General features: G+C 42.4%; 1 protein-coding gene across 7 annotated transcripts in view; it reads left to right on the forward strand.

Moving 5' to 3' along the window:
* The window catches only part of LATS2 (large tumor suppressor kinase 2), a 51169-nt gene that overhangs the window by 20204 nt on the left and 6342 nt on the right, over window positions 1-24623 (forward strand). For 5 of the 7 annotated variants that reach the window (XM_068930252.1, XM_068930250.1, XM_068930254.1 and 2 more), the window contains 2 exons: window positions 16449-16581; window positions 20596-22133. In XM_068930252.1, coding sequence (XP_068786353.1) covers window positions 16449-16581; window positions 20596-22133 — 1671 coding nt within the window. Of the gene's footprint in view, window positions 1-14180; window positions 14254-16448; window positions 16582-20595; window positions 22134-24623 lie in introns of all 7 variants that reach the window. The other 2 variants (XM_068930256.1, XM_068930257.1) reach the window with 1 other exon arrangement.

Below are 24623 nucleotides of genomic sequence, written 5' to 3' on the forward strand. Positions count from 1 at the left end.
GTCACTCTGTCTTCTTTGCATGTCACTCTGATAGTTCCAACACCTCAGATATTGCGTGTTCTGGAATATAAATCCTACTAGTTTCAATCGCAGCTGTAGGGAAAAAAAATGCCTAAATGTAGGTTTTCACACATACTTTTATACTTACAGATAGACATACTTCTAAGCTTGTTAGTGGCCTCTGTGGTTAGTCTCTGAAGGCAGTGGCAGATACTGAAAAGCTTGATTAAAAAGCGTTAGTTGTAATATAGACAGTTTTAGGATCTGATGGGTGTCTGGGAGAAAAGGAATAGACAACTGCAATGCTTGTTACAAGAAGTGAAAGTTGACCTTGGAAGCAGAGCGTCTTCCTGAATGGCGTATTCAAGAAGCAGTAGTGCTCACACTGTTATCCAGAGTGGTGCGCACAGAGATGGAGCCAAAGTAAGATGCGCACACACCAAAACTGATGAAAGCGTATCGCTCTGGGTCCAGAGAAATTATTCCAAGAAGACCCGTCAGAGTTTACAGGTGTAATATGAAATCTTATCATCAAAATATAGAGACCTTCTCCATGGATGCTTACCTTTGTTTTGGGCATGGAGTACTTGGAGAGAGTGAACGCAGATCTTCTCTTGAACCTACAGTGTGGTGTGATGGAATGACATCTCTTTAACAGTGCTTGGCAACACACACAGAGCTTAGAAACCAGTAGGAGTACTATCTCCACCCAGCTCTCCTACAGGATATTTAGGAGCTTGGAACTTGATTGCCTAACCAGACATATACATCCATGCTTTTGGCAACTTTGTAGAACAGGTGCATAGAAACTAGATTTTTTTTTTTTTTCATTTCATCCAGAAACAGAGACATCATCAGTGTACCACTGCACCTTGTTGAGGCTTAGGTTGTGGAATGCTGTATCGGGAAACCTCCGTTCCACTCCATGCAGCTTTGTGCTTGTTCCTGCTGGTGTTATCCCATCAAAGAACTGGTCAGGTTTCATTCTACTTCTGAAGTATTTGAGAAGAATGTTGCCCAGGGAGATTTTGCTGTAGACATCACTTCTAAGGATATGTTTTCTCAAGGAAGAAAAATGATTACTTATCTCTTATTGGTTTGTTAACATTTTGCACCCTTAAGGATCTCATTTAAAAAAAAAAAAAAAAAAGACAAGACACTGCTATTTCTGAATAATATTCATGCAAATGAGCATGCACTATAATAATAATAGTGGAGCATGAAAAGCAGTTGCCGTTTGTTTTCTTATCATGTGGCATAGGTTGAGAGCATTGGAAAATAACTGCATCCTAAGCCTTTGAGTGAAGGCTTGAAGGAGCAGGGTGAGAAGCATTGTTCTCTTGATCCACTGCCAGTTTTATTGGGAACTGCTAAGCAAATATGTTAACACCGAGTTACTTGTTCAGAGGAACTGTTTCTTTATCTTCTTGAACTTTCTAAAACTTCCTTCTCAGACTTCAACTGTGGAGGGAAAATGAAGGGAATCAGCTCCTCTGCTCAGCTTTCCCCTCTTCTCCTTTGTTTCAGCTTAACATAATCAAGTTCAGACATCTTTAGAATTCCAAAAACTGTATTTTCATATGGAATATAGTTGTTATGGAATGGGTCCAATATCTTCTAGAGTCAGTGTTACAGGGTTTTTATTGGCTTGATACCGTGATATTTTTTTTCTTCTGCCTGTGGTTTAAAATTACTTGTCTAACATGTTGATTTATAGCCTGTCATGTAGGACTGTTTCCCCTTGGCTATATATTTTAAGATGATCAAATGTATTTTTGAAAAATGTCCTATTGTTGCCTTGAAATATTAGGTGGTAACTGTGCAAGTAAGAGAGGATTTAGCTTGTTAAACTTGTTTTGTATACTGGTGTCATATTAAGGCAATTAAAAGTTTCTTAAGACAACATAAGGGAAAAATGAATAACGTTATGGTCTGAGATATCATAAGCATAGATGATTCTGTTGAGAAGTTTATAGGCTGGTGTGAAGGAAGGAGTGGAGACTCCTGGGCTGTGGTGTGCTGCTCTTAGTGGTAGTGCTGGAGTCACACTTCTTCCTGCTTGTTCCTCCTTGGGTCATTCGCGCAAGCCGTGCTGGCATGATGTTTGCAGAGCTGAGTGGTGACTAGCTTGGGGAACTGATCCAGGTTAAAAATAACTTTTTGGGGAAGGTGGGAGGGAGAGAGCACGGTTATACCAGCACAACTGGGGGGTACCGCAGGGGGCATAAAAAGGAGCAGAGAAGATGAGAGCAGTGACAGCTGCCTTGGCTGTCAACCACTAGCAGAGGAAATGCTGGGAGAAAGCTCAGCCCCTGCTCACGGGTTCTTCTCGTTCCAGCTGTGCTCCAGGGATGACCATCTGCTCAGCGCCGTCTGGTCCTACTCCTCCTCCCACCCAGGTTTTATTGCCCCAGCTGAGCTGCTGGTTGAGTTAACCCTACCTCACTCGAGTCAACATGGGCTGAGTTAGCTTCAACAGCTATATCACGAGTCTTTGCTAAACCAGCTCGCTGGGCTGGGGAGCAGAGTGCAACGTAGTAGGACAGGGGGAAGCTGGTGGCAGCTTAGGCGCAGGGAGTGGTGGTGGGTCACCAGGGACAAGGTGGGAGCAGTTTTTTGTACAGCTGACACAGCTGCAGCTGGAAGACGATGTGTGAACACTCGGTTATCCCTGCTGAGTATGCTGACAGTAGTGATACGGTCATTTTTCAGGTTGCTTTTGGCTGGTTTCATTGATGGCTAATGGCAGGTGTGTGAGGAGATACTAATGTTAAGGGGTTGGCATCCAGGATGGTCTTGGAAGAGGATTTCTGTTCTTGCAGCAGCCTAAAATACACATCACAGCCCTTGCAAGTATTTGGAGTGGAGCAAGAAAGGTGCCCTGTGTGTCTTGAATATAAAGTCTGTAGTCAGTAGAAATAACTTTGAGGTGAACTGAAGAAAGATGCTGCTGAGAAAATACAATATAAAAAAGGACAATTTAAGAGGGATATTGTGGAAGCCCAGAAAGAAATGAATTTATACTTGCAAAAGATATTTCTGAAAAGAATTAGGCAATAAAAGCCAGCCAGGACAACTGTCTTCCTTTCAGTTGTTGTGTTCAATATGGTCTGATGTTTTCACCTGCACACCTCTATGTTTAACTGGACTTGGATGTCTGCTTACAAGGTTGCTCTAGGACATGAGTTAAACTCTGTTGGTAACAAACAATTTATTTTTTTTATTTTTATTTTTACACTTTTCTAAATGACCAGAGAAAAGGAGTAGTTGTGTGAGGCGTCACCAAGAAGCAGAAACAGTCTTGCCATCTCTGCCTGCTCTGGGCCAGGTTTGGGGACAGCAGTGGGCATTTCTGCCTCCCCTGGCAGTAGCTCCGGAGCCGAGGGAGATGCAGCTGCTCTCCGGGGGGATTGTTTGCCTCTCCGTGGAATCTTGTCCCGGTCAGCTATGTGCTAAGAATGTGAATAATTTTGCTGCGGCTGCTTTACATGTAAAAAGCCTGACCTTAAGATATTTTATCCAGCTGTTTTTTTTTTTCTCTCTCTTTTTTGCCTCTAGCGCTGTTAAGAGTTGAGAGTTTTGTCTTGCGACTGTAAAAAGCTGCGCTAACTAGCAGTCATACCCCCTTTAGTACAAAGGAGTATTTTTGTAGTCTTAAAAAACATTAAGTGGTAGTCTGTGGTGGTTAGCAGTTCTTACTTTTGGAGCTGTAGTTATACATGGGTGTTTGATAGAGCTAATGAAACTAAGCATTGCATGGAGACTTCTAGCAAATGTCTAATGAGATCCCTAGTGCTGCAAAGTTTATTATATTACAGAGGTCAGTAGATTGATTTTAAAGAGTTAAAAGTTGAATGCCATTTTCATATTTTTGAATGAGAATTTAAGAAGAGAAAGAAGTGTAATTAATAAAATTCCAAAATACCAACAAATCTTAGGCCATAATATTGTAAGTAAAAAATCTGGTGTACGTCTCCCTGTTCTTTGACCAATAAATATGTCAAGTTATCTTGCTAGCACACTAATATTCTGCGTGTGTGTATGTGTGTGCGTGTGCTGAAAAATATTAGGATTCACAAGATAAAACCCAGATGTTTCTTCAGTCATGTGAGACATGCTCCTTTGGACTGAGGCTCACAGAGTAGCAGCCTACGTTTGTCTCACAATGGAGCTATATTTCCTGAGGTTTTTTGCTTTTTGAACGTGCGTTACTGTTTATGTCAGTTAGGATCCCATTGTGGTATAAATCCTCAAAGGAGAAAACAGTTCAGTTGTGATAGATTCCAACCAGATATCCTGGAGGTTTTATAGTTCTGTTAAGGTATTCCCAAAAGAAAAATTAAGGGGAACAAAACTCTGCTAAACTTCTAAAGACTGTATCAGGAATACCGTTGAACACACATATTAACCTTGTTTGGAAACTTATGTTAGTATTTCACTTTGAATATGAAGTGGTGACTTACACTGTACTTCAAAAATAACAGTTTTTGAAGAGTTTTCTTGTCCTAGAGAAGAGGTTTTAAAATTACACTTGAAAGGTTTAGTGTTTTAATAGTGAATAAAGCTATATAAAACTACAAGAAAAGGAGGGGAAGAGAAGTATCACTCTTTACATGTTTAAATCTTATGAAATAAAATTTGTCATGCATTAAGTAGACAGCACTCAGTAAGTCTGATTGAGGCACTATTAACAAGGATAGGTGCAAAATTCAGCTTGTAGAGCTTTGGAGAAATGCAATAAACAGTGATAATGCATTTCAAATTTGCAGCACCATGTGACTTTTTGGGGATCAGCTGACTTGGGCAGCACAAAAAGCTCTTCTTCTCTATGCTTTGAGGCTTTATTCCTGGACAACAAACCTTGTAACTCATCTCACTGAATCTGAATACCCAGTGAACAAGTCCCTTGTAGCCAGTTTGGCTAAGAAATCATTTTCAAGCTCTGAGATTTTATAAAAAAACCTCTTTTACACATAGCTAAATATGCGTGTGTGTCTGTCTTCATAGTAGAAGGGAGAGGTATGAGAGCCACTTAGTTTTAGTGTTTGTGGCCACTGAAAAGAAATGCTTTGATACAGAAATAGCATTATTGTAAATGTAATGCCAGCCAAAGGCAATTTTGGTTAACGTGTGCAGTAAAATTAGCCAATACATCACTTGCTGCTAATGAGGAAGAATAAGCTCATCATGAAACCTTCGCTGAACTGCTGCTCTATGCAGATTGACCTATTTGTCCTGACAGGCAAGAAACGGCTTTCCCCTAAAAAATAATTAAAAAAAAAGAATATGGGCAGTATTAGGAAGGAATCACAGTAGCATTCTGGGAGCTCAGCACGTGAAAAGCGGGTCTGGAGGAGAGCAGGGATGGCCCGCTGCTCTTGCACTAAATGAGTCTGATTGCTTGTAGGGGTAAAATACTAAGACCTCAAAAATTCTAATTTTGGCATAAAATAGAAGATTGATTCCAAGGGATTACTGATAACTTTATAGAGTCCTTTTTCATATGGTAGTTGCCTTTGCACAGCAAGATGTTGCTTTTGCTGGAGCTGCCATCTTAATACATATAGTCATCTAAGATGCATTGTGAGAGGACTAGTGTTTTTTTTTTCAAGACTGCATGCCTCGAGCCTAGGAGTTCCTAGATAGAGACACTCCCTTGGACCCCCTGGGTACAGAGTAGTAGACTTAACCCGTTTAAGAGATGCCATTTCTTTTTAAATTAATGGTTGGATTTTGTGCGTGGGGATCCCAGCACACCACTGAAAACAGCTATACTGGAGTGCCTTTCCTAACCCGACAGTGATATTCTGCAGCATGGTACACCCTTCTGTCTGGGCTGCAACGGATAGTACCTCAGCTTTGAAGATGTCTTGTGTGCAAGCTTAGTTATCGTGTTTTACAAGTTTTGAGAGTTTGTGAGATTTGTGTGGAAATGATAAATTCATGAAGGCAACTTGCTATGTTTTTGCGCTCTGGAACTTTCGTTTGTTCTTTGTTGCAGTGTTTATTTTATTTTCTCAAGTTGGCCTATAATACTGATACTAATGTCAGCACTGTTGGCCACATTCGCTGGTTTTGTTAGGCTGAGTCAGAGGGGCAGAGGTGGAGCAAGGAGGAATTGGTCTGGCCGAAGCCTGTCCGTTCTCCTGGGCAGGGAAAACTTCCTGATTGCACGGATGACATGCGCAGCACCTCTCCCGCTGTTCTCACGGTTTCAATACATCTGAGTTGGTGAAAAAGTGATAGAAAAATGCTTCCTGTGATTGTCATTTCAAGCTGAGTTCTTTCTTCACATTGAGTTTCTGGATCTGTTACCGCTTTCCAATCATACCATCCTCAACTTCAAAATCATATGAGCCCCAAAAGAAAGGTTTCAAGCCCGGTGGGTGCCAAGCATTTGAAGATTCTTGCTCCTTGTAGTTACGAAAGCTGCAAAACCTGATTTTGTTTGCTGAGGGCGTTTGTCAAACCCTGGCAGCCCCCCGTTACTCAGTGCTGCTGCTGAAAGGAGCAGCTTCTGATGGCTGCTCTTTGCATCGACTTAGCTGCTTCGCTGTTCAGAAAAAGAAAGCAGAAGGGGAAGGGGAGATGGGAGATATTGCATTCAAGGCTTTAGCAACTTGAATCAAAACACAGGGACCTGATAATGAGCTCTCTGCTGTCTTGAATTCTCTGCCCTGTACAAAGGATTTAGTCTGGAGTACTGGATTTGGACTTGCTCTTTATGTCAGAGTTGTAAGCCTCAGAGTTAGCCATGTGTTAGACGTAGTGTGAAAAGGGGGTGGTATGTTTGGTAACACCTCTAGTTATTCAGAAAGGTGAACAGAAACCTGGAGAGGGTTTTCACTGAACGTTGCAGGACAGATGATAATGTTCTTGGTTTGGGACAGCTCCTTTGTTTTCTCCTTGAATTTGTTTTCTAATTGCCCTCTGTTTCCTTTTCTTCAGACCTCACGTTCTGTTCTAGGATGCCATATTACCTTTGCAATGTTAAAAGCACTGAGGAAGAGTGGTTTGGCTTGGCTTGTGGCAACAGCAGAAGCTCTTAAGCCTTACTGGTTCATGAAAGGCATGTATGTATGGCTGAGGACTGTGTGTGACGGAGCAGAGGTTGCCACAAAGGCTGCTAGTCAAGAGAGGAGTAAGCTGGGGTTGGTCCATAGCAGATGATGCCTCCTTGTTTCCAGGGGATGGGAAGTTTTTTGTCTGTGCCAGTGAAGTGGGGGGACTTTGGGGAAGTCAAATAGCACCTTAGAAAATAGCACTTCCATATGTGTGTGTACGTGGGTGTGTGTGCATACACACACGCGTGATGTAAACAAAGATCTTCCATGCAGCTCTGTAACGTAAACCTGCCTATGCACTAATTTATAAATGGACTTTTATATAATATGGTTTGGCCTGAGTATAGGATTTCACAATTGACACATAATAATGCTCCTGGTTTGAGTTCCCTCTGCTCCAGTGCTGAGTAAAGATTAGGAGAGATTTGTACGACTTTCTGTCTGTTGATGCACTGGTCATGGGTCATTTGGTTAGACTGAACTCTGAATAGTTTAAATAGCTCTCCAGTGAGCAGACTTAGAGAGTAATGAGGAAGAGTTACGGCTGTACATGCAATTGTTTGTTCTGTTTTAAATTAGAAATCCCTTTTAAAATAGGATCCTTCCCTTGTGTTTGTGTAAGGCTCAATACAGTGCAGAGGGCTTTGGGTACCGTTACAGCAGAAAGGATTTTTTTGCAGATAGAAGGTGAGGTACTTAGAGCAGCGAAGATGTACAGAGACACACTTTCCCCTCTCGTTTACTTTATCATTAATGCAAACCTGACCCATGAACTTTGATATATAGACAGTACTGTAGTACTGCATGTGCCTGAAGTGAAATGCTCTGTATGCGTGCTCCTTACACCTCTGTTCAGATGTGTGATCTGAAGCAAAGTGTGTGCTTCCTAGAAAGGGAATTTTCTGTGTTTGGGGCGATGTTCATGTTGCCTGTGACCGGTCAGCCAGCTTTGGTTTTGAAATTGGGAGTTTATGCTACTTCAAAAGTCAGGGGAGAGAGCAGAAAGGCGTGTTAGTGCATCTGAGCTAGGCAGCTAGTCACTGCATATTTTGGACGCTAACAGCATTTCTCTGCTGAGTATCTAGGGAAACTAGGCTTCTGCAGGGGCCTCTGCAGCTTTTTCCAAGGCCGGGTGGGGTCAGGGAGGAGGACAGGCTCCCAGCTCTTGGCCACTGCCCCTCCAGTCTACCCATTAAGCTGCCTCTGTTCTCCACTCTGCTCCCTTCCCACTCATGCCTGCCTCCTGGTCTGGACAGAGCAGCACAGCTCTCTTCTTGCTTCCCAGCCTGCTTGGCAGAAAGGGGGTGGGGGGAAAATGGTGTTCGTGGTGGCTTTCGGTTATTCTCACTACCCCTTCGTTATTGTTATTAATGCTCTGGCCTCTCTTTCCTTGCCTATTTTTAACTGTTCTTTCATGACACTTCAGTTTCATATAGAGACAAGTTTGTTCTTTGGGGCAGGACCTCTTTCAGTTTCCCAGAGGCTTTTCCCCTTTCCAAGAAGGTGCAGTGCCTTTTTTTAATGCATTGCTTTCAAAGGGCTTACAGGCCTACCAGAAATTAGATTAATTTCAAAAAAATCACATATAACCCCCCACACGTTATATAATATGTATGTATACATGCATGTCTGTGTGTACTCGCACGTACTGTGACATTAACAGGAGATGTCTGATTAAATCTCATTGAATTTGAGAATTGACATTGTAGCACATGTGGTTTTTTTCTTTAAACATATCGCATCTCTTGAATAGTTCAGCAGAACTTCTTGAAGTGTTTACATATGTGCTCTTTGTCTGGAGATGCCTTGTTATAAATACTCCCTTCATTTTACAAGCATTTGTTTGGAAGTAAGTTGAGCAGCCATGCTTGGTTCATTTCCAAATGTCTTAACTTTGGGACCTTGGATTGGCTTACAGCCTAAATTTCATATCTCTCCTTTTCATGCAAAGAACCATATTTGAACAACTTGGAGAACACAAGTGCTGTAGTGTAAAATGGCAGGCTTCCTCTGTTAAGCACTGGTGGTCAAATACAGCGTGTGTTACAAGGACCCACAGTGGGGGAACGTACTGTATGAGCTCAGTTAAAAGAACAAAGAGTTATGTGCTGCTACTTGATACAAATTACATTGCATTAAAATATTTTAATTGGTATCTTTTGAGATGCCTGTTAGGGAGCTATGTCATTTCCCCAGTTGTTATTTTCAGCCCTTGCTTTTTATGTCTTGTCTTTCTGAAATTGGTGAAGCTGCTGTGGTGGTGGTTTTGTATAAGTGCAAGTGTACCCGGCTACTAAGTCGATAGATTAGAGTCTTTTCCTCCTGGAAAAAACTTAAATTGCTTTGAAAAGCCATGAGCTTGAGGAAAGGCAGTTGAGAAAAAACTACAGAAGTGTCATGATGACTCTTTTATTTTGAATTTTTTTTGGTGATGCTTCTGAGAGAACTTTGTATTAGCTCTGTGGCTAGTAAATGCAAAATTAGCTCTATGCAGTAAAATGCAAAAAGCCACCTGATAAATTTAGCTTGTTTGTTTGCCTTTTAATCCTCCAGAACTGTTTTAAATCTGAAAAGATACCATAAACCTTCTGAGCAGCTCTAATCTTGATCATCAAAAGATGCTTCTCAGTCTCTAATTACTTTTGTTTTATTTTACCTCATTCCTTCCATAGCCATGGTAAATGTGCATATCCCGTGGCTTAGAGGATTAAAGCAATCTTCTTGCAGTTTGGTTTGTGGTGGTAGCAATACAAGTGTTTCTGTCCTGGGACTCAGCAGCATTGTTCCTTTAGCCCTCCAGCCTCTTTTTTTGCCTGCTACTCCAGTCTTTTGGGCTGGGCTTAATAATCTTATTTGTGTTTAATCATACATTGTCCTAGTACCATAAGCAAAACAAGGCCTCATTGTACTAGGTGCTGCAGAAACGCAGAATGATAAGTAAGCTATTCCATTTAGAAACCTTGTACAGCTGTCTACATCAACACTAAAAGAGTTTGAAGTGCAAGCAGAATGAGCAGTGGGGTAGTGGGGTAGCAAATTCAGTTAGGTTTTTTGTTTTTTTTTCTCTCCTGATAGGACATTTACTGGAGCATTGTAATGTTTCCTAAATTCTCCCTGTATCTTTTGGGCATGCTCTCTTTATTAGTTCCTCAAATGTCCCTTAAAATAAGTATTTAAAACCTTTTGGTTAGAGTTACTCCTTACCTGTAATTCCCCATTCCTTATTTACTTTTCGGTTATTTTTTTCACATGTTGATGCGATGTAAGTTAATGTGTCTTTCATAGATCTGTTTTAATTGTAGGATTAAAAAACAGATTCCAGTTGATCGCCTGTCCATATTCTTTTGTCTTCCCTGACTTTATATACCGTAGGTTGTCCCTTCTTCATATTATTTCCATCAAAAAGTCTGATAGAAAAACATAGGAACATCCTGACAACCCGAAGGAGTGCCCAGTCAATGCAGACCAGGGCTGGAGTATCCTACCAAAAAAAAAATGGTGACCTTAAGGACTAGTAATGGTGACCTTCAGTAATAGTAAAACTGAAACTAAGTTCAGGAACGCAAAGGGCAGAATGCTGTAAGCAAGGACTAAAAGCCAAGATTAGAGCCCTAAACTCAAACTTCCTCTGCTGAAAACAAGGAAGGGGAATGACTTTACTGCAGGGATAACTTTTTTCCACCTCTGTTTACACATCAACTAGAATCGTGCGTGCCACTCTTCTCACATCTTACCATGTTTCAGCCTGATCTTTCTTGATGCAGGCAAGAGCTACTACAGCCATAAAGAAAATGAAGAGCCTGTTTTCCAAGAGGAAACTAAAAGAATGTGGTTTGTTTAGCTCAGGAGGCCAAACGGCATCCCCTAGGATGAAGGGGACTCGCTCTCTGTAGATAACAGTGGAGCTGTTGAAGTTAAAAGACAATGGAAACTAAAAGCAGAGGGAATAAACTGGCCATGTGTAATTTAGGCTGAGAATAAGAGGGAGGTTTAGAACCAAAGAAGCAGTACAGCTTTGGAAGCGCTGATAGCAGCAGTGGGGACAGAAAAATCCCAACTAGCCTTGGGATATATTTCCATTAGTTTCTGAATGGATTACATGGTTATGAATGCACTAAATGATCCAGTGACAAACAAATGGGCACCCAGTAGGCCTCTGCCAGTGCTGTTTTTCTCCTGCTTTTTTGATACACTAAAACCGAGGATGGTTCTCAAGTTAGCTCCTTATTTATGAATCCAGAATATTTCAATTAGGAATTGGGTGAAGCACCCGATTAGAGAATAAGTACAGATAGAAAATATTAACAAAATAAGGATCTCTATTCTGTGGGGCTGCAGTAATCACAACAGAGCATATTGTACACATTATTTCCTGAATTTCTTGGGTTTTGTTGGGTTTTGCATGTTTAAAATTATGAATGAAAATTCCTACAATGGTGGGCTATCTCTGAAAGGTTTGTAGTCAATTCTGGATCACCTCTTCTGGCACAAACTTTATTTTTCTCCCTTCCGCGGGGAACTTAGATATCTGTTTCCTGCATCTGTCGCCCATCCTTCTTTGTGAATGGAAAGCAAGTAATTAATTTTTGTTGTTGTTAGCGATTAATTATCCTTGCCAAATTTTGGAGGACCTATTGTCTCCTTCAGACACAATGTTCTTGGGAAAAAGTCTTACTTATTGTGACCTCTTGTGCAATCTTCACTTGGATGATAAATACATTTTGGCAACTAGGAGCTTTCTGAATGAAAAATGTTGCTGGACAACCCTGTAGTACAGCAAGAACGCTAGCCTCTGCCAATGCTGGTGGAGTTCAGCCAGGCAGGAGGGTAAAACGGGGAAAGCCTTTCTTCACACTGCCTACAGAGCACAGAGTGCAATGAAGTCTGTATATACGCACATCCAAATATATGTTTACCATCAAACAAGGATTTTCCCTGTTGAGCATCTGAGCTCAAAGGTGGCTTTCCTTCTAAGTCTTGAAATCTCTTGGAAAGCTTCCTTCTACCGGTGCAAGACTGGGGAAATAATTGAGAGCACGTTGTCCATCCAGCTGTGTGGTTTGGGTAGCCCGCTATAGGGCTAGCAGGGACACATCCCTCTCCCCACTTCTCTCCTTGTACCCATGAATTTGGAGTCCTGCAGAGTTGCCTCAATCCCCAAATCCTGAGGTTCCTTATGATGGTGACTTTGTGGTTTTTGCCCTGACTTTGGTTTTCCATTAGATCTGTCCAGAACCACAGCCGACCACTTAAACCTCATTTTAATATTGCAGCTGTAGCACTAATTATAAAATTATTTAAAGTTAATAGTAAAAAGCACATATTTTCCCCTTGTAGCTGCTTTTTTTTTTCTTTTTCCTTTTTTTTTTTTTCCTTTTTTGTTCAGCCACAGTTAGTGGTGTCTAAAAGCCAGAAGATGCCTAAAAGCTCAGCACAGCGAGATGTTTGAGCTCTCCAGAGCGAACACACAGAATGTGAAGAATGAGCCGGGGCTGGGACCGCTCCGTTCCCTTGTGGTTTATGCGCGCGTTGCCAAGGGCTTGTGTTTTTCCTTGGAGCCTGACAGCTGGCGCTGGGGTTAGCAGCGCGCAGCCATCCGCCAGGTTTCCTGAACCACACTGAGCCTGACAGCATTTGGCCTAGCGGAAAGAGAACGATCAGAAACAGAGGGCCTGATACAGTGTACCTGGCAGCTAATGGAAGTCTTTGTCGACCTCAGTGGGAGCTGGATGTGATCCTGTGCCTACTTGAATGTTTTGGCGTTGGATACAGCTCCAACTGGATTTTTTTTGTATGTCTCATTCCTGGTCTTTTTTTCCTCCTATTTCTAAAAGGTACTTACCTTAAAGTTGTGTACAATCAAGACAGTCCTGTGTCCGATGTAGCTATGCACACTTATCCTTGCCCAATGTCGGCCCCATTGCTTCTGCAACCCTTCTGTGGTCTAGAATAGCAGTTCATGAACTTTTGGGATTGACTTTTCTCCTTGAGCCCGTTCAGCTGCCCCTCACAAATGCTCCCCATCTGTGTTGAGCCTCTGCACTGGACCTCCAGCTCTGCCACAGGTGTAATCACCCATACTATTTAATCCATCTTCTGCCCTTTTTCCCATCGTTCAAGAATCCCAGTTTCCAGCAGAGCCAGCCCTGGCTCCTGGTCGTGGTTCCCTCACTGCTTGGTCACCCAGTCACACTGCGTCTGGGCCCCCCGGCTGCTCTTCCCCAGCCTCTGGCCTCGCTGATGGGGGGCAACGAGCTTCCCCGTGGCCAGCATCTGGTCGGCCAGCCGTCCGGCATCGCGGCCCAGCGTAGCTCACCGATACAGTGTGCTTGGGGGGGGACACGGCCACCGTGCCCCCTTGTGCACCAAGCGTGCCCTCACCTAAGCCTCAGTCATAGGTCCACTTGTTTCCTATGCGAGAACGAGCGTTGTCCTCTTCACAGGGATGCCAGAGAGGAGAGAGCTGTGGCTGTGGAGGATGGAGATGGGAAAAACGAGGCAGAGAAGTTGAAGGCCAGCTGTGATACTGCTGGAGCTGCCTGTGGCCCTCCACTGCCATGGGGTGTTGCATGCCCCCAGAGGGGTTGGTCTCCTGGATGGAGAATTGCTGCTCTATCGTTGTATGTAATCTGCCTCTGAGGAGAGGGGAGTCGTTTTATTTGTGTAACCTCTGTGTTTTGCTGGTCACTCTCCATTTGCAAAAAAAGGCAAAAGCTATGGGACTGGTGTACAGGGGAATCACAAGTGTTTTTTGAACCACAAATAGGTTGCTTAGTTTTTTTCAGCAGTAATGTAAATGCTAAGAAAATAGGCTGTGTAATGAGGAAACCTTTTTGAGAGTGGGAGCTGACCTAATGAAAAGTGAGAGCCCGTGAGCCGGGGAGCAAGGTGCGCTGTCTGGGCTGGTAGTTTGCATGGGGCAGGTTGTTGGTGATATGTCTGCCTGTTGCCCTCGGTTAACTTCTGCAGTCTGCAGTGAAACGTATTGAGCTTTTTCCCTCCCGTTCTTCCAGCTGAAGTTTAAACGTGAAGCCTGTAACATGCTGAAAGCTGCTGAAAGTAGGACATACCACTTTGAATAGACTTTTGTCATTTTTTTCTTTGTTTTTCTGACAGATGGCAAGAGATGACCACAGTAGTGCCAGTACTGGGGGAAAGGATTGTTTTCAGAGATTATATCTCTACACAGGTGATACAAACCAAACCTATTTTGGCCCCTTTAAGTCCCACAGAGCTGACACAGCTCAGCTGAGACACAGAGAAGCGGGTTGCATGAGCTGTTTTCTTATGAATCATTAAGATAATTGCTTACCAAGCATTTATTCTCTTGGAACCCCACTGAAGACAAAACCAAAAAAACCCCAAACCCAATAACGTTCAAGCCACCTCAGAGACTTTTCAGTCTTGCGTGTTGAGAATATGTGATTTAGAAGTCTTTAAGACTTGTGATCTATGGCTAGATCCCAGCTAGTGTAAATGGGCAGAATGTGCTAGCAGCCCAGAGGAACTGGGCTGTAAAGGCCAGAGTCCCTGGACGATGAGAATGCTGAACATTAGGATGTGAATTTTCTAATACTTTAGAAATGTATTCAGAAGAAGACAAAAAAGAAAGAAAAAATGAGAGGAAAAAACATTGTGGGAAATTCTTTCCTTCATGCATAATAGTTTTTTGTTGACTTAAAATTGCCCTTACTAATGTGTTGATGCCAGTGAAATAGTTCAGCTATAGGAAATGTGAAACCAACTCCTGCCTTTCTATGAATTATGAGTCATAAATTGTATGAAAAATATTCAAACTTGCTATAGTTATTCCCCTAGCAGAAGCTCTGAGTAATGGAGAAAATGCTGCCATTTTGGGGGGGGGGGGAGTAGGAGGAGACTGAGCTAAGCAAAGTAAAATGCCAAGTGCCAGCGTGTGGTTTTGTGCTGAGTGTGAATTAGTGTCATCTAAGATGATTCTCTCTTGCTAAGTGAAAAATAAGCCAGAAAGTTACATGTACTTGCAGTTCAACTGAGAAATAATGTGGAAAAGGAGCATACATCTTGGGGCTACCTGGTGCAGAACTGTCCCTTGGGAGAGCTGAGTGCTTGTGGCAGCCTAGCCATCACACCTGCAGAGCTGGCAAGCTAAGCCAAGAGGGCACAAATGGTGTCTGATTCAGCCCTCATTGGGCAGGTTGCGATGACAGAATTCCCCTAATTGTCATTAAAGCGGCAAGATAATACAATACTGAGATTTGCAAGCAAATGCTTGATGCTGACATTCATTTCATCCAGCTTTAGCCATCTAAGAGATAGGAGTTTAGTTCAAACCAGTCCTCTCTAATCTTCTACTGTTACTGAAGGTCAGTTCATCTCCCCTTATTTTATATGCCTATTTTATGAATTGTCTTCTGGAAGTGATTATGGAAAGGTTCTCAACAACTAGTTTAGACTAGGTATCTAACTTTTTCATAGCTGAAGTTCAGTGAGTTGAATTAAACGTTTAAGTTCTGGATTTCAGGTTCTCCATATCTTCAGAAAAGGCTACGCAACCTTGTGAGCATTTGTGAATTTTGCTTTGCATCGTGTGGTTAGACTCGTTGATGAAAGGTATTCAGTGTAACTGGGCCATAAGTAAATATATCGAACAAACTCCAAGAGAGTGTGATTCCCTGACTGTAGAGCAGGGGACACTAACAGTGGACATAATAGAGAAGTCTAATTAGACTATTCATTTTTTCCCCAGTTTTAGTTCTTCGGTTGTATTTGGCACCCATATTAACTTATTAGTGATGGATGTGTGCCCAATAAAATACAGGTAAAAAGAATAATAGTGTGGAGTCCAGTTTCATATACTAGTCATTTTCCAAACAGTGAATGATGTCCCAGCTGTACTGAAAATAGCAGAATCTTCATCCACGGACTCTCATGGGGCCAGGGTTTGCTCGGTAGAAATCAGTCTGCCTCATTAGCTTACTGTGGCCCCTGTGAAAGCTTAAAGTTTTTACTGTATAGAGACATTCAGGTGTGACTAAGAGACATGCTACTTGAATACCAAAAGCTAAATATTTCTTTCTTTCTTAAATGAAATTATGTTGCCTTTTCCAGATCTGATTCAAAGTTACTTTAAGAATGCTTAAAGTACAAGTTTTGATTTGATGCTTTTTAATTGCCAGAGTTTGTGTGGGTTGTGTTTTCTTTGTTGTTTTTTCCTTTTACTTTTTGAGTTGTATAAGTCATACAAATGTTTTCGAAATATGAGTCCAATTGGCTTAAAGCAGCTGTGATCTGGTGTGAATTATAAACTGTTTCCATAAACGTAAGAAAGCTTACTTCTCTCCAGCCTAAAATGCAAAACTTGAGTTTTGTCTCACTGAAAATCAACTTGTTTGCTTTATTTAGGAGATGGCTGTCCGAGCACTGAAACAGACGGGTAGCAGAAGTATTGAAGCGGCTCTAGAGTATATCAGTAAGATGGGCTACTTGGATCCTAGAAATGAGCAGATAGTACGTGTAATTAAGCAGACCTCACCGGGTAAGCATAAACTTTCCTTTAGATTGTGTTCTTTCTTCTTGTAATACACTAGTTTTTAAAGTAGACTTGTTGCTGGTAAGAAGAGGTGGACTGACAGTGTTTGACAGCCATCTTGTAGGAGACAATCACATGAACATGGCATTGCAAGGTGAGCTGGGCTGGAAGTGGAACACAACTCACCTGCTCTGCAAGAAGTGTCCATGTGCACGTTCTTACTCCACCTTCCTAAACACAAAGCGGTTTGTCCTTCTGGGCAAGTCAGGTCAGTCACCTCAAATTTACCACAAAGGAAACACTTGCACGCAGGTAAGTTACTATGGAGTCGTGAGATAGCTCACTTCCCAGAAATTCGTTTGTGTTGACACCTTTGTAAGCACACGGCAGCAATAGCTTGGGCCAAGAAGACAGAAGCTTTTCTGTTCACCCATGCTAGCCTGCTTCAGCCATGACTTACGTGAACGAGCAAATGGGAAGATTTGAGCCCTGCACGTGCCTCATCAGCCAACACCAAACCACTGCAGACAGAAGACCTTGCGAGAGTTGTTTGTATTCAGACATTAGCATGCAGTTAAAACGCTGCAGAACGCTTTTGATCTGTGATGAGGATACACTCGATTTTGGATAGAATTTGTTACTTTTATATTCTTGCAGTTTTAAAAAAAATTGGCCAGGTAGACAAATTACCATCCTCTAAGTGGTTGAAACTGTGGAATCAGGTAGTAGTGTTACATGCTACGGAGAGGTTAGCGGAGGAAGGGTTGGATGAGCTGGAGAGCTGCTGTGAGGGAGCCGTTTTGTTGGACATGGAAGTTCTCGTGCACCAGTGGCAACATTTAGACTTTCAAAGGCTTGTCCATGTTGAAGTAGTTGACGCTAACAAAATCCATTCAAACCAAGTCTTATTTCAATAGTAAAAACCTTAAAGTATGTCATAAATTGAGTTTACTGAGTGCAAGTGATTTCCGCGCACCAAATTTCTCATCTTGGTCACCTCAACAGCATCTTCCTTTTTGCCTCGTGATCACATTTTTGGGAAACACGTTGAATTTGGGATAGTTGACAGAGATGCATGACCAGAAATGCAGAAAGCTGGGGAAGAAAATGCCCATTCAGTTTACAGAGAAGAATCCCTGGAAAGGGAGAGGTCTCCAGTAAGGTCCCATCTTTCATGGGGAGAGCCAAGGGCAGCCACATACAGGGAAAAAGGAAACGGGGAAGGACTTCATTTCCCAAGTAGTGACTCCCAGGAATGGAGCTTCAGATGTGGTGGCAAGTGGTGCATGGTTGTTTGTAGGGAGCAACTCTGCTACCCTTTCTACAAGCTGTGAGCTTCCTGTTCTGTTATTTAAGGAAATTCTGGACAAACCTGAGGAGAGGACATATCCTAGGGTTTTATCCTGCAGGATGGACAGCTGACAGATAAAGAAGACCAGTTTGCACTGCTGCCTTTTGGAGAGCTCTGTCATAATGCATGTACAAACGCGGCCTCAGCGGGGCTTTAAGGAGAATTTAAAATAATTTTGACAGGATTACTGAATTGTGCTTTACTTTATATTATAAAGGCTTTATTCCTTCAATTGAAGGATCACACCCAGTCCTAAAAAGCATATGCTTTCTCTGAGAGGGCTGAAAAATCTGTTTTGACCTTTTTTAGTCTTTCCAGGATAAAGTTTTAATTACCCAGTTGTCTTCGATTTACTTTTGTTTTTGCTTTCTGAGCATCTCCACTGCATGCAGATGTCTAAATCATGTAACTACTGCAGCCATTTTGAGTACTGAACCCTTCAACCTGAAGAACGCACTGTCTTTTAGGATACTTAGAATGCAAAACTCAGATGTAATTGTAATGGTTGTCATGTCATTGGTGTTTTTCTGCTCAAGGTACCACAAAATCATATTGATTAGCTTTGTTTTAGATTGCTTGTGCTAGAACAGTGTAGGTCTCCTGCAGCTGATTAGGAGTCACGTAGGGCTCCCTGAGAACTTATCCCTTTGCAGTTCGAGGGTTTAAAACTGTGGTTTTTGATTTCCCTATGCTGGTGTATGAAAACTTTAACAGTAAAGCTCACAAGAATGTTAGTGTACAGGCAAGACGCAAATAAAACTTATCAGATATTACTGTGGGACAGAGAATATGTATAAAAATAGTTGAACCTATGACTGCAGTTATTGAAATACACGCTGATCTAAAACCCTTTGCAGGCAAGAGATACAGTCACAACATTTCTTGTGTTGGATAGGAATGTGTGAACAAAAAATCATTTGCAACAGCCACATTTGGTATCTTTGCAGTTCCAAACATTTCTTAGTCAGACCAGAACAGACTTACTGGTATACAAATCTAGGAGGTGGAGGTCATATCTCTCTTGCTATCAGTACAATTACTTGCACAGCTGAAATATGTGTCCCAGAGGAGGACAATTATTGCTGCTACTTTCCTTCGTGGCCTCTGGTAGGGGAAAACAGCCTCAGTTTGCAGCTGAGGCTCGGTATGAATCCTGCTGACAGAGATGCTGCATAGGTCATATAAGGGGCTGCTTTCCGTTTCCAGGCCAGAGTAGCAACTTTTTAGAGAGCTGTGGATTGGCAGAACCTCATCAGTGCAGCTCATTGTGTCCCAGCACATCAGCTGTTGGGGAGTACTGTTACCAGTACAGACCATGGTAAGCATGGCCTTGTGTTGTCATAGGAGAAAGAGCTGCAGATTGAAGTCTTCACTTTAAAGAAAAGTGATTATTTGTCCAATTTGATTGCATTTCAAAAATTGTTTATGACATTGTTCCTTAGTGTGGGAGCACCTGCTTCAGTGTGTAAAGATGGTACATAGACCTATCTTAATGATATGCATGTCTCTGCATGTGTGTATATAGCAAAGCTTGTGTATGTGCAGGTATGCAGGTGAGTAGCACACAGGTATGCTTACCCGTGCTGCATCTGGCCCAGCTGGGACGTGTTGTAATGCAAATAACTGGAGAAACTTGCGATCCCGTGTACAAACCTGTTAGCACAATATGACTATCTTGCAGACCTTATGAAGTCAAGATTTTAAAAGGAAATTGTTTAGGCATATATAGGCCAAGTCCTAATGATTTGTGACAGCTAAAGAACCAGAGGGGGGAACAAAAAAATGAGGACTGCACAGAGTCTTCCATTGTATATGTAGCACAGCCAGCACTAAACACCTGCTAAATACACCTGCGATTTGTCTGCAGATCAAGGAACTCATCAGAAGTGCTATTAACACTTCCAGCGTAGGAATGTTACTAACTCGGCTCTGCACATTCTTCAAGCCAAGATTAACGTATTGATACCCTGAAAGATTTGCCTTGCAGCTGGAAGGGAGAGGAATAGTATGAGGGGATGCTCAGTGTCCAGCACATCAGAAAGAGGACAGGATAAGGTGCAGGATGCCTTTGCTGTAAATGAAGGAGAGAGGTACAAAGATTTTTGAGGAGGGTGTAACAGAAAGTTGTAAACAGATCCGCAGTGTGAGCAGTGAGATCACTGTACAGAAGATATGGAGTATGTGGCCTCCTAGTAGCTTATAATGATGGAGGCTTTAAGTTCTATTGACAGTCCTTTAGGGAGCTTTTTTTTTTTCCCCCATTGGTGCAGTGTTTTACTCCCTGCTCTGTAGCTTCCTCCTGTCTATGCTTAATGACTGCTAATGCTGGTCCAGCTTTTCCAGCTTTTAAACCCAGACTGTAGTGTAATCTGATGATTTCATGATTAAGGAATTTGTGCTTCTATTTTCATTATTTGTTAGAACTCCCTGATGATTCCTGGCATGAACAGTGCTGTGAGCCAGTAGCTTGTTATCAGTAGTAATACTTGGCACTCATCACTTTAAATGTTCATAGTGCTTAATTTAGGTTTTGCAAGTTTTTTTTTTGTAACCCATACTCCCTATGCAGTGTGTGTGTGTGTGTATGTATGTATAGATGGATGAATAATGTAAAGTAGTTGGTTCACCTGAATTGTTTCCTAACACTCTTCTGTGTTCTTTTTATAAAGGAAAGGGTATTGTGCCAAATAATGTAACTCGCAGGCCAAGCTTTGAAGGATCAAATGAATCTTTTCCGTCCTACCATCAGATCAGTAATGCAGCCTATGAAGGGACAGGCTTTGGAGCAGAAGGTGCGAATATGCTTACTGACGTTCCAAGGCCATATATGGACTATTTAATCTCTGCTTCTCAGTCTACGGCTATGAATGCTCCTGTACAGAGACCATCCGGAGTAGGCGCTCACAGTACACCAACGAGCCATCAGCAGAAAACGTACCCTGCAAATATCGACTCTTCTGTGATTAATTATCCAGTGGCTAATCACAGCAGCCAAGCCTTGCAGCTGCAGGCCTCCCATGGCTCCAACAGCCCACATTACAGTCGGCAGCATATGATGGTGCAGGGAGAGCCTATGGGGTATGGTGTTCAGCGGAGTCCATCCTTCCAAAACAAGATGCAGCAGGAGGGAGGATATGCCAATCTCCCAAATAAAGGAGCGGTTGTTCAAAATAATGCTGGTCATGCATATCAGCAGGCACCAGCAAGCCTGTATATATCACATTCTCACCATAAACAGACAAGCCCTTCCTCTCATCAAATACACGTGATATCCAGAGGTCCAGCGTTTGCTAATGATTTTTCAGACAGTCCACCACAGAATCTGTTAACTCCATCTAGAAATAGCCTAAACATGGACCTCTATGACATGAATAATCCTCAAGTTCAGCAGTGGCAGGCAGCAACACCATCACGCCGGGATTCTTTACAAAACACAGGAATAGAAACATCTCCGCGGCAGCATGTGTCATTCAGACCAGAGGCCACAGTGCCCAGCAGAACAAACTCCTTCAACAACCACCAGCAACAGCCACAAGTGACTGTATCTCTAAGACAGGTTCCTCCAGGCAAACCCGATCCTTCAATTACATCTCCAAATACCATCACAGCAGTCACATCTGCTCATATTCTCCAGCCAGTGAAGAGCATGCGAGTGATGAGACCTGAACCTCAGACTGCAGTAGGACCTTCCCATCCTAGCTGGTTACCTGCACAGGCACCAGCTGTGGACGGCTTAGAGATCATTGAGCAGCATGTGCCGCCTGTTGGAGCAGCTAATGCCTACCAACTAGATGTGGATTATGGTAGTCAGGAACTGCGGTGTCCACCACCGCCATATCCCAAGCATTTGTTACTTCCCAGTAGCTCTGAGCAGTTTGATATCAACTGTTTATGCATGGGTGTAGAGCAGACCCTCCGTGTAGTCCCCAATTCAACGTGCAATAAGGTTGAGGAGAACTGTGAGCGAAATGACAAAAGCAGCAAGAACACCAAAGCTGACAAACCAGGCAAGGATAAAAAGCAGATTCAGACATCTCCCGTGCCTGTGCGAAAAAATGGCAAAGATGAGGAAAAGCGAGAATCCCGGATTAAGAGTTACTCACCATTTGCCTTCAAGTTCTACATGGAGCAGCATGTAGAAAACGTCATAAAGACCTACCAGCAAAAAATTAACAGAAGATTACAATTGGAGCAAGAAATGGCTAAAGTAATTCTTGTTTTGTTATAATAAAAGCTGATGGGGTCAATTTGATTATTGCTATTTTTAATCACCTGAAAAGTTGGGGTGATTAAAAGCTCCCAGAAGCTCCTCTGGAACAAATAGGTGCTCAGTACCTCCCTTGATCAGGCTATTTTCACTTAGAAGCCTGGATGCGGATTTTGGAGGCTGTTCGAAGAGCCTGAAAAATTGAGTAACATATCTTCGTACCAAAAAAATTAAGCAAAAAGCCCCATAGTAGGAAAGTATTAGATTTGTTTAGGCAAGAACTCAGAAGCCGAGTCTGAGGCCAAAGTAACACTGGCAACACTTCTGCAGCTCTTGCAAAATTCTGAAAAGGTTTTCTTTTTGCTCCAGTCTTTCTACCAGATCCATAGTAGCAAGCCACTGATTCACCAAAATCCTGGCTTAACTTGGCAGCAGAGTCACCGTGCCATCTTTTCAGATGAATATATGAAATACTTGACTGAAAGTTGCCTGTTGAACACATGTAAATTATAATGCCACGCAAGTAATCATATCTCGGCCAGCTTGAAATGATCTTGGGACCCTTGCTAGAACTTGGTCTAGAAGTTGGTTTCAATGAGGTGCCCTTTGAGTGAGAGCTTCTTTCATGCCTAATTGTAGCTCTTAAACCCAAGCTGATTCACTGATAGGGCTGCTTAAAACAAAACTGCCAAGTTCTGGTGGCTGCTATGGTAGTTCTGTTTTTAATGTGAAAATATTTTTTCCCAAATTTGACAAGGATAGGACTAGTCTGCTTTTGTTTGTAGGGCTAAACTCTAAGGGAAGCTATTATTAATGCATAGTGGATAATTATTAACTACCAAATCTTCTCTAGCACAATCGATTTCCAGAATCAATTAATATGATGCTCACCTTGCTGTGGTTTGTTTACTGAGGTTAAAATTAAACAAATACGCTTCTAAAATCTGTTGGAGTATCAACAGTTTAGTTACAGTTAACAGTTTATCCTCACTGCATGTACTGATTATGTTGCAATGCTTGGATTTAATGTTTTCTTGAGATAGTCAGGGAAAGATCTCTAGAGAAGTAAATCGGCAAATTGCATTAGTTCTTCTCTTTTCTGGCTCTTCAGGTTTCCTTCACTGCATAACACAGAGACAATTCAAGTATAAACAAAAACAATTCCTTCCTTTAGCAACCTCATCACTAGCTGGAGTAACACACTGTGAACTCAGGAGATTTTGGCTATCTGAATATCCTATTATTCTAGAATTAACCAAGAACACAACACTAATTATTTTACCTTAAAACAATAAACACTTCCTTTATCGTTAATGGATACATTCTCCTTACATTGTAAAATGTGTGACTTGTTTTGATTTGGCTTTTGCCTTCAGTCTGAAAATTCATCCTTCCTGTTCTGCAAGTTTTCTCAGACCTCCTCCATCCTTCTTTATTCATCCAGAGTTCACTTTTATACCATGGAGATCTCATTGCATACTCTGGCTGCCCCCACATTCGTCTTTAAAAGGCCTAGACTATAGACGTGAAATTAAAAAATCAATCTAAGGAGCAGCCCTGTGGGCGTATGCTTGGGCCTCTAGCCTGCTGATTAGTCAGCTTTGGCTCCATCTACCCTACTCCCCTTGCCTTTTCCCACCACGCAGTAATCTTCCTCTCAAAATTCTTCACTTAACGTCAATGAATTGAGGATCCTGAAAACGGTATTCTTCTGCAGAGAGTGAATTGTCAGAGCAGCTCTGTCTGCTGGCAGTAGCAAGGGCGTTCAGCTGGGGAGGGCTTCTGCTGGTGGAGGGTACGAGTGGCTTTTGGGAGAGGGGACGGCCAAAGATGGTAGTGTGCAGATGGCATCCTGAAGGAGGAAAAGCCCAGCTGGGCACTCCTTCCTCTCTCCTTTCCCAAGAGGTCCCTTGTGCAGCCGTGTGAAATGTTACTTGTGGTTAGTTTTAGGCTTTGGGGGGGGGGGGCAAGAGATGGATGGACAAGTCAGCTTTGTCAGAGGTTAGATGCAGAAGGGAAGTAGTACATTAAAAGGGGACATGGGTCTGGGCTGCAGTGGCTGGGGGGAGGGCGGAGCTGAGGATTATATGTGTGTATTTTAGGAAGGAAACACATTTAGGAATGTGTGCAGGTCAAAACAACTCCTTAATTGCCACACAAAAGCCAACAGCCAACCAGCATAACTAGCGTTAATGCGAGTTGCCCTGGAGAACCATCGGTTGATAAAGTGGGCTGCTGCATCTAGGTTTAAGTTTCTGTTTAAATAAAACCATACTGCCATGTGTACACATACAACGGATTGCAGTGGCAAAGTGCACATCTGAAAGATACAGACAAATCCCATGATCAGGTTTGTTCTGTTTTACTCCTTTCCCTGAGGACATTGCCCCATGCCTCTTAGCTCAGTAGAATGAGAAAAGCAGACCAATCTTACATACAGCAAATTCAGGTAACAAGCTAGGGTGCAATGAATCTGCAGGTATTTCAGAA

The sequence above is a fragment of the Struthio camelus genome, chromosome 1 (genome assembly GCF_040807025.1).
Source record: "Struthio camelus isolate bStrCam1 chromosome 1, bStrCam1.hap1, whole genome shotgun sequence".
Classification (NCBI taxonomy): Eukaryota; Metazoa; Chordata; class Aves; order Struthioniformes; family Struthionidae; genus Struthio; species Struthio camelus.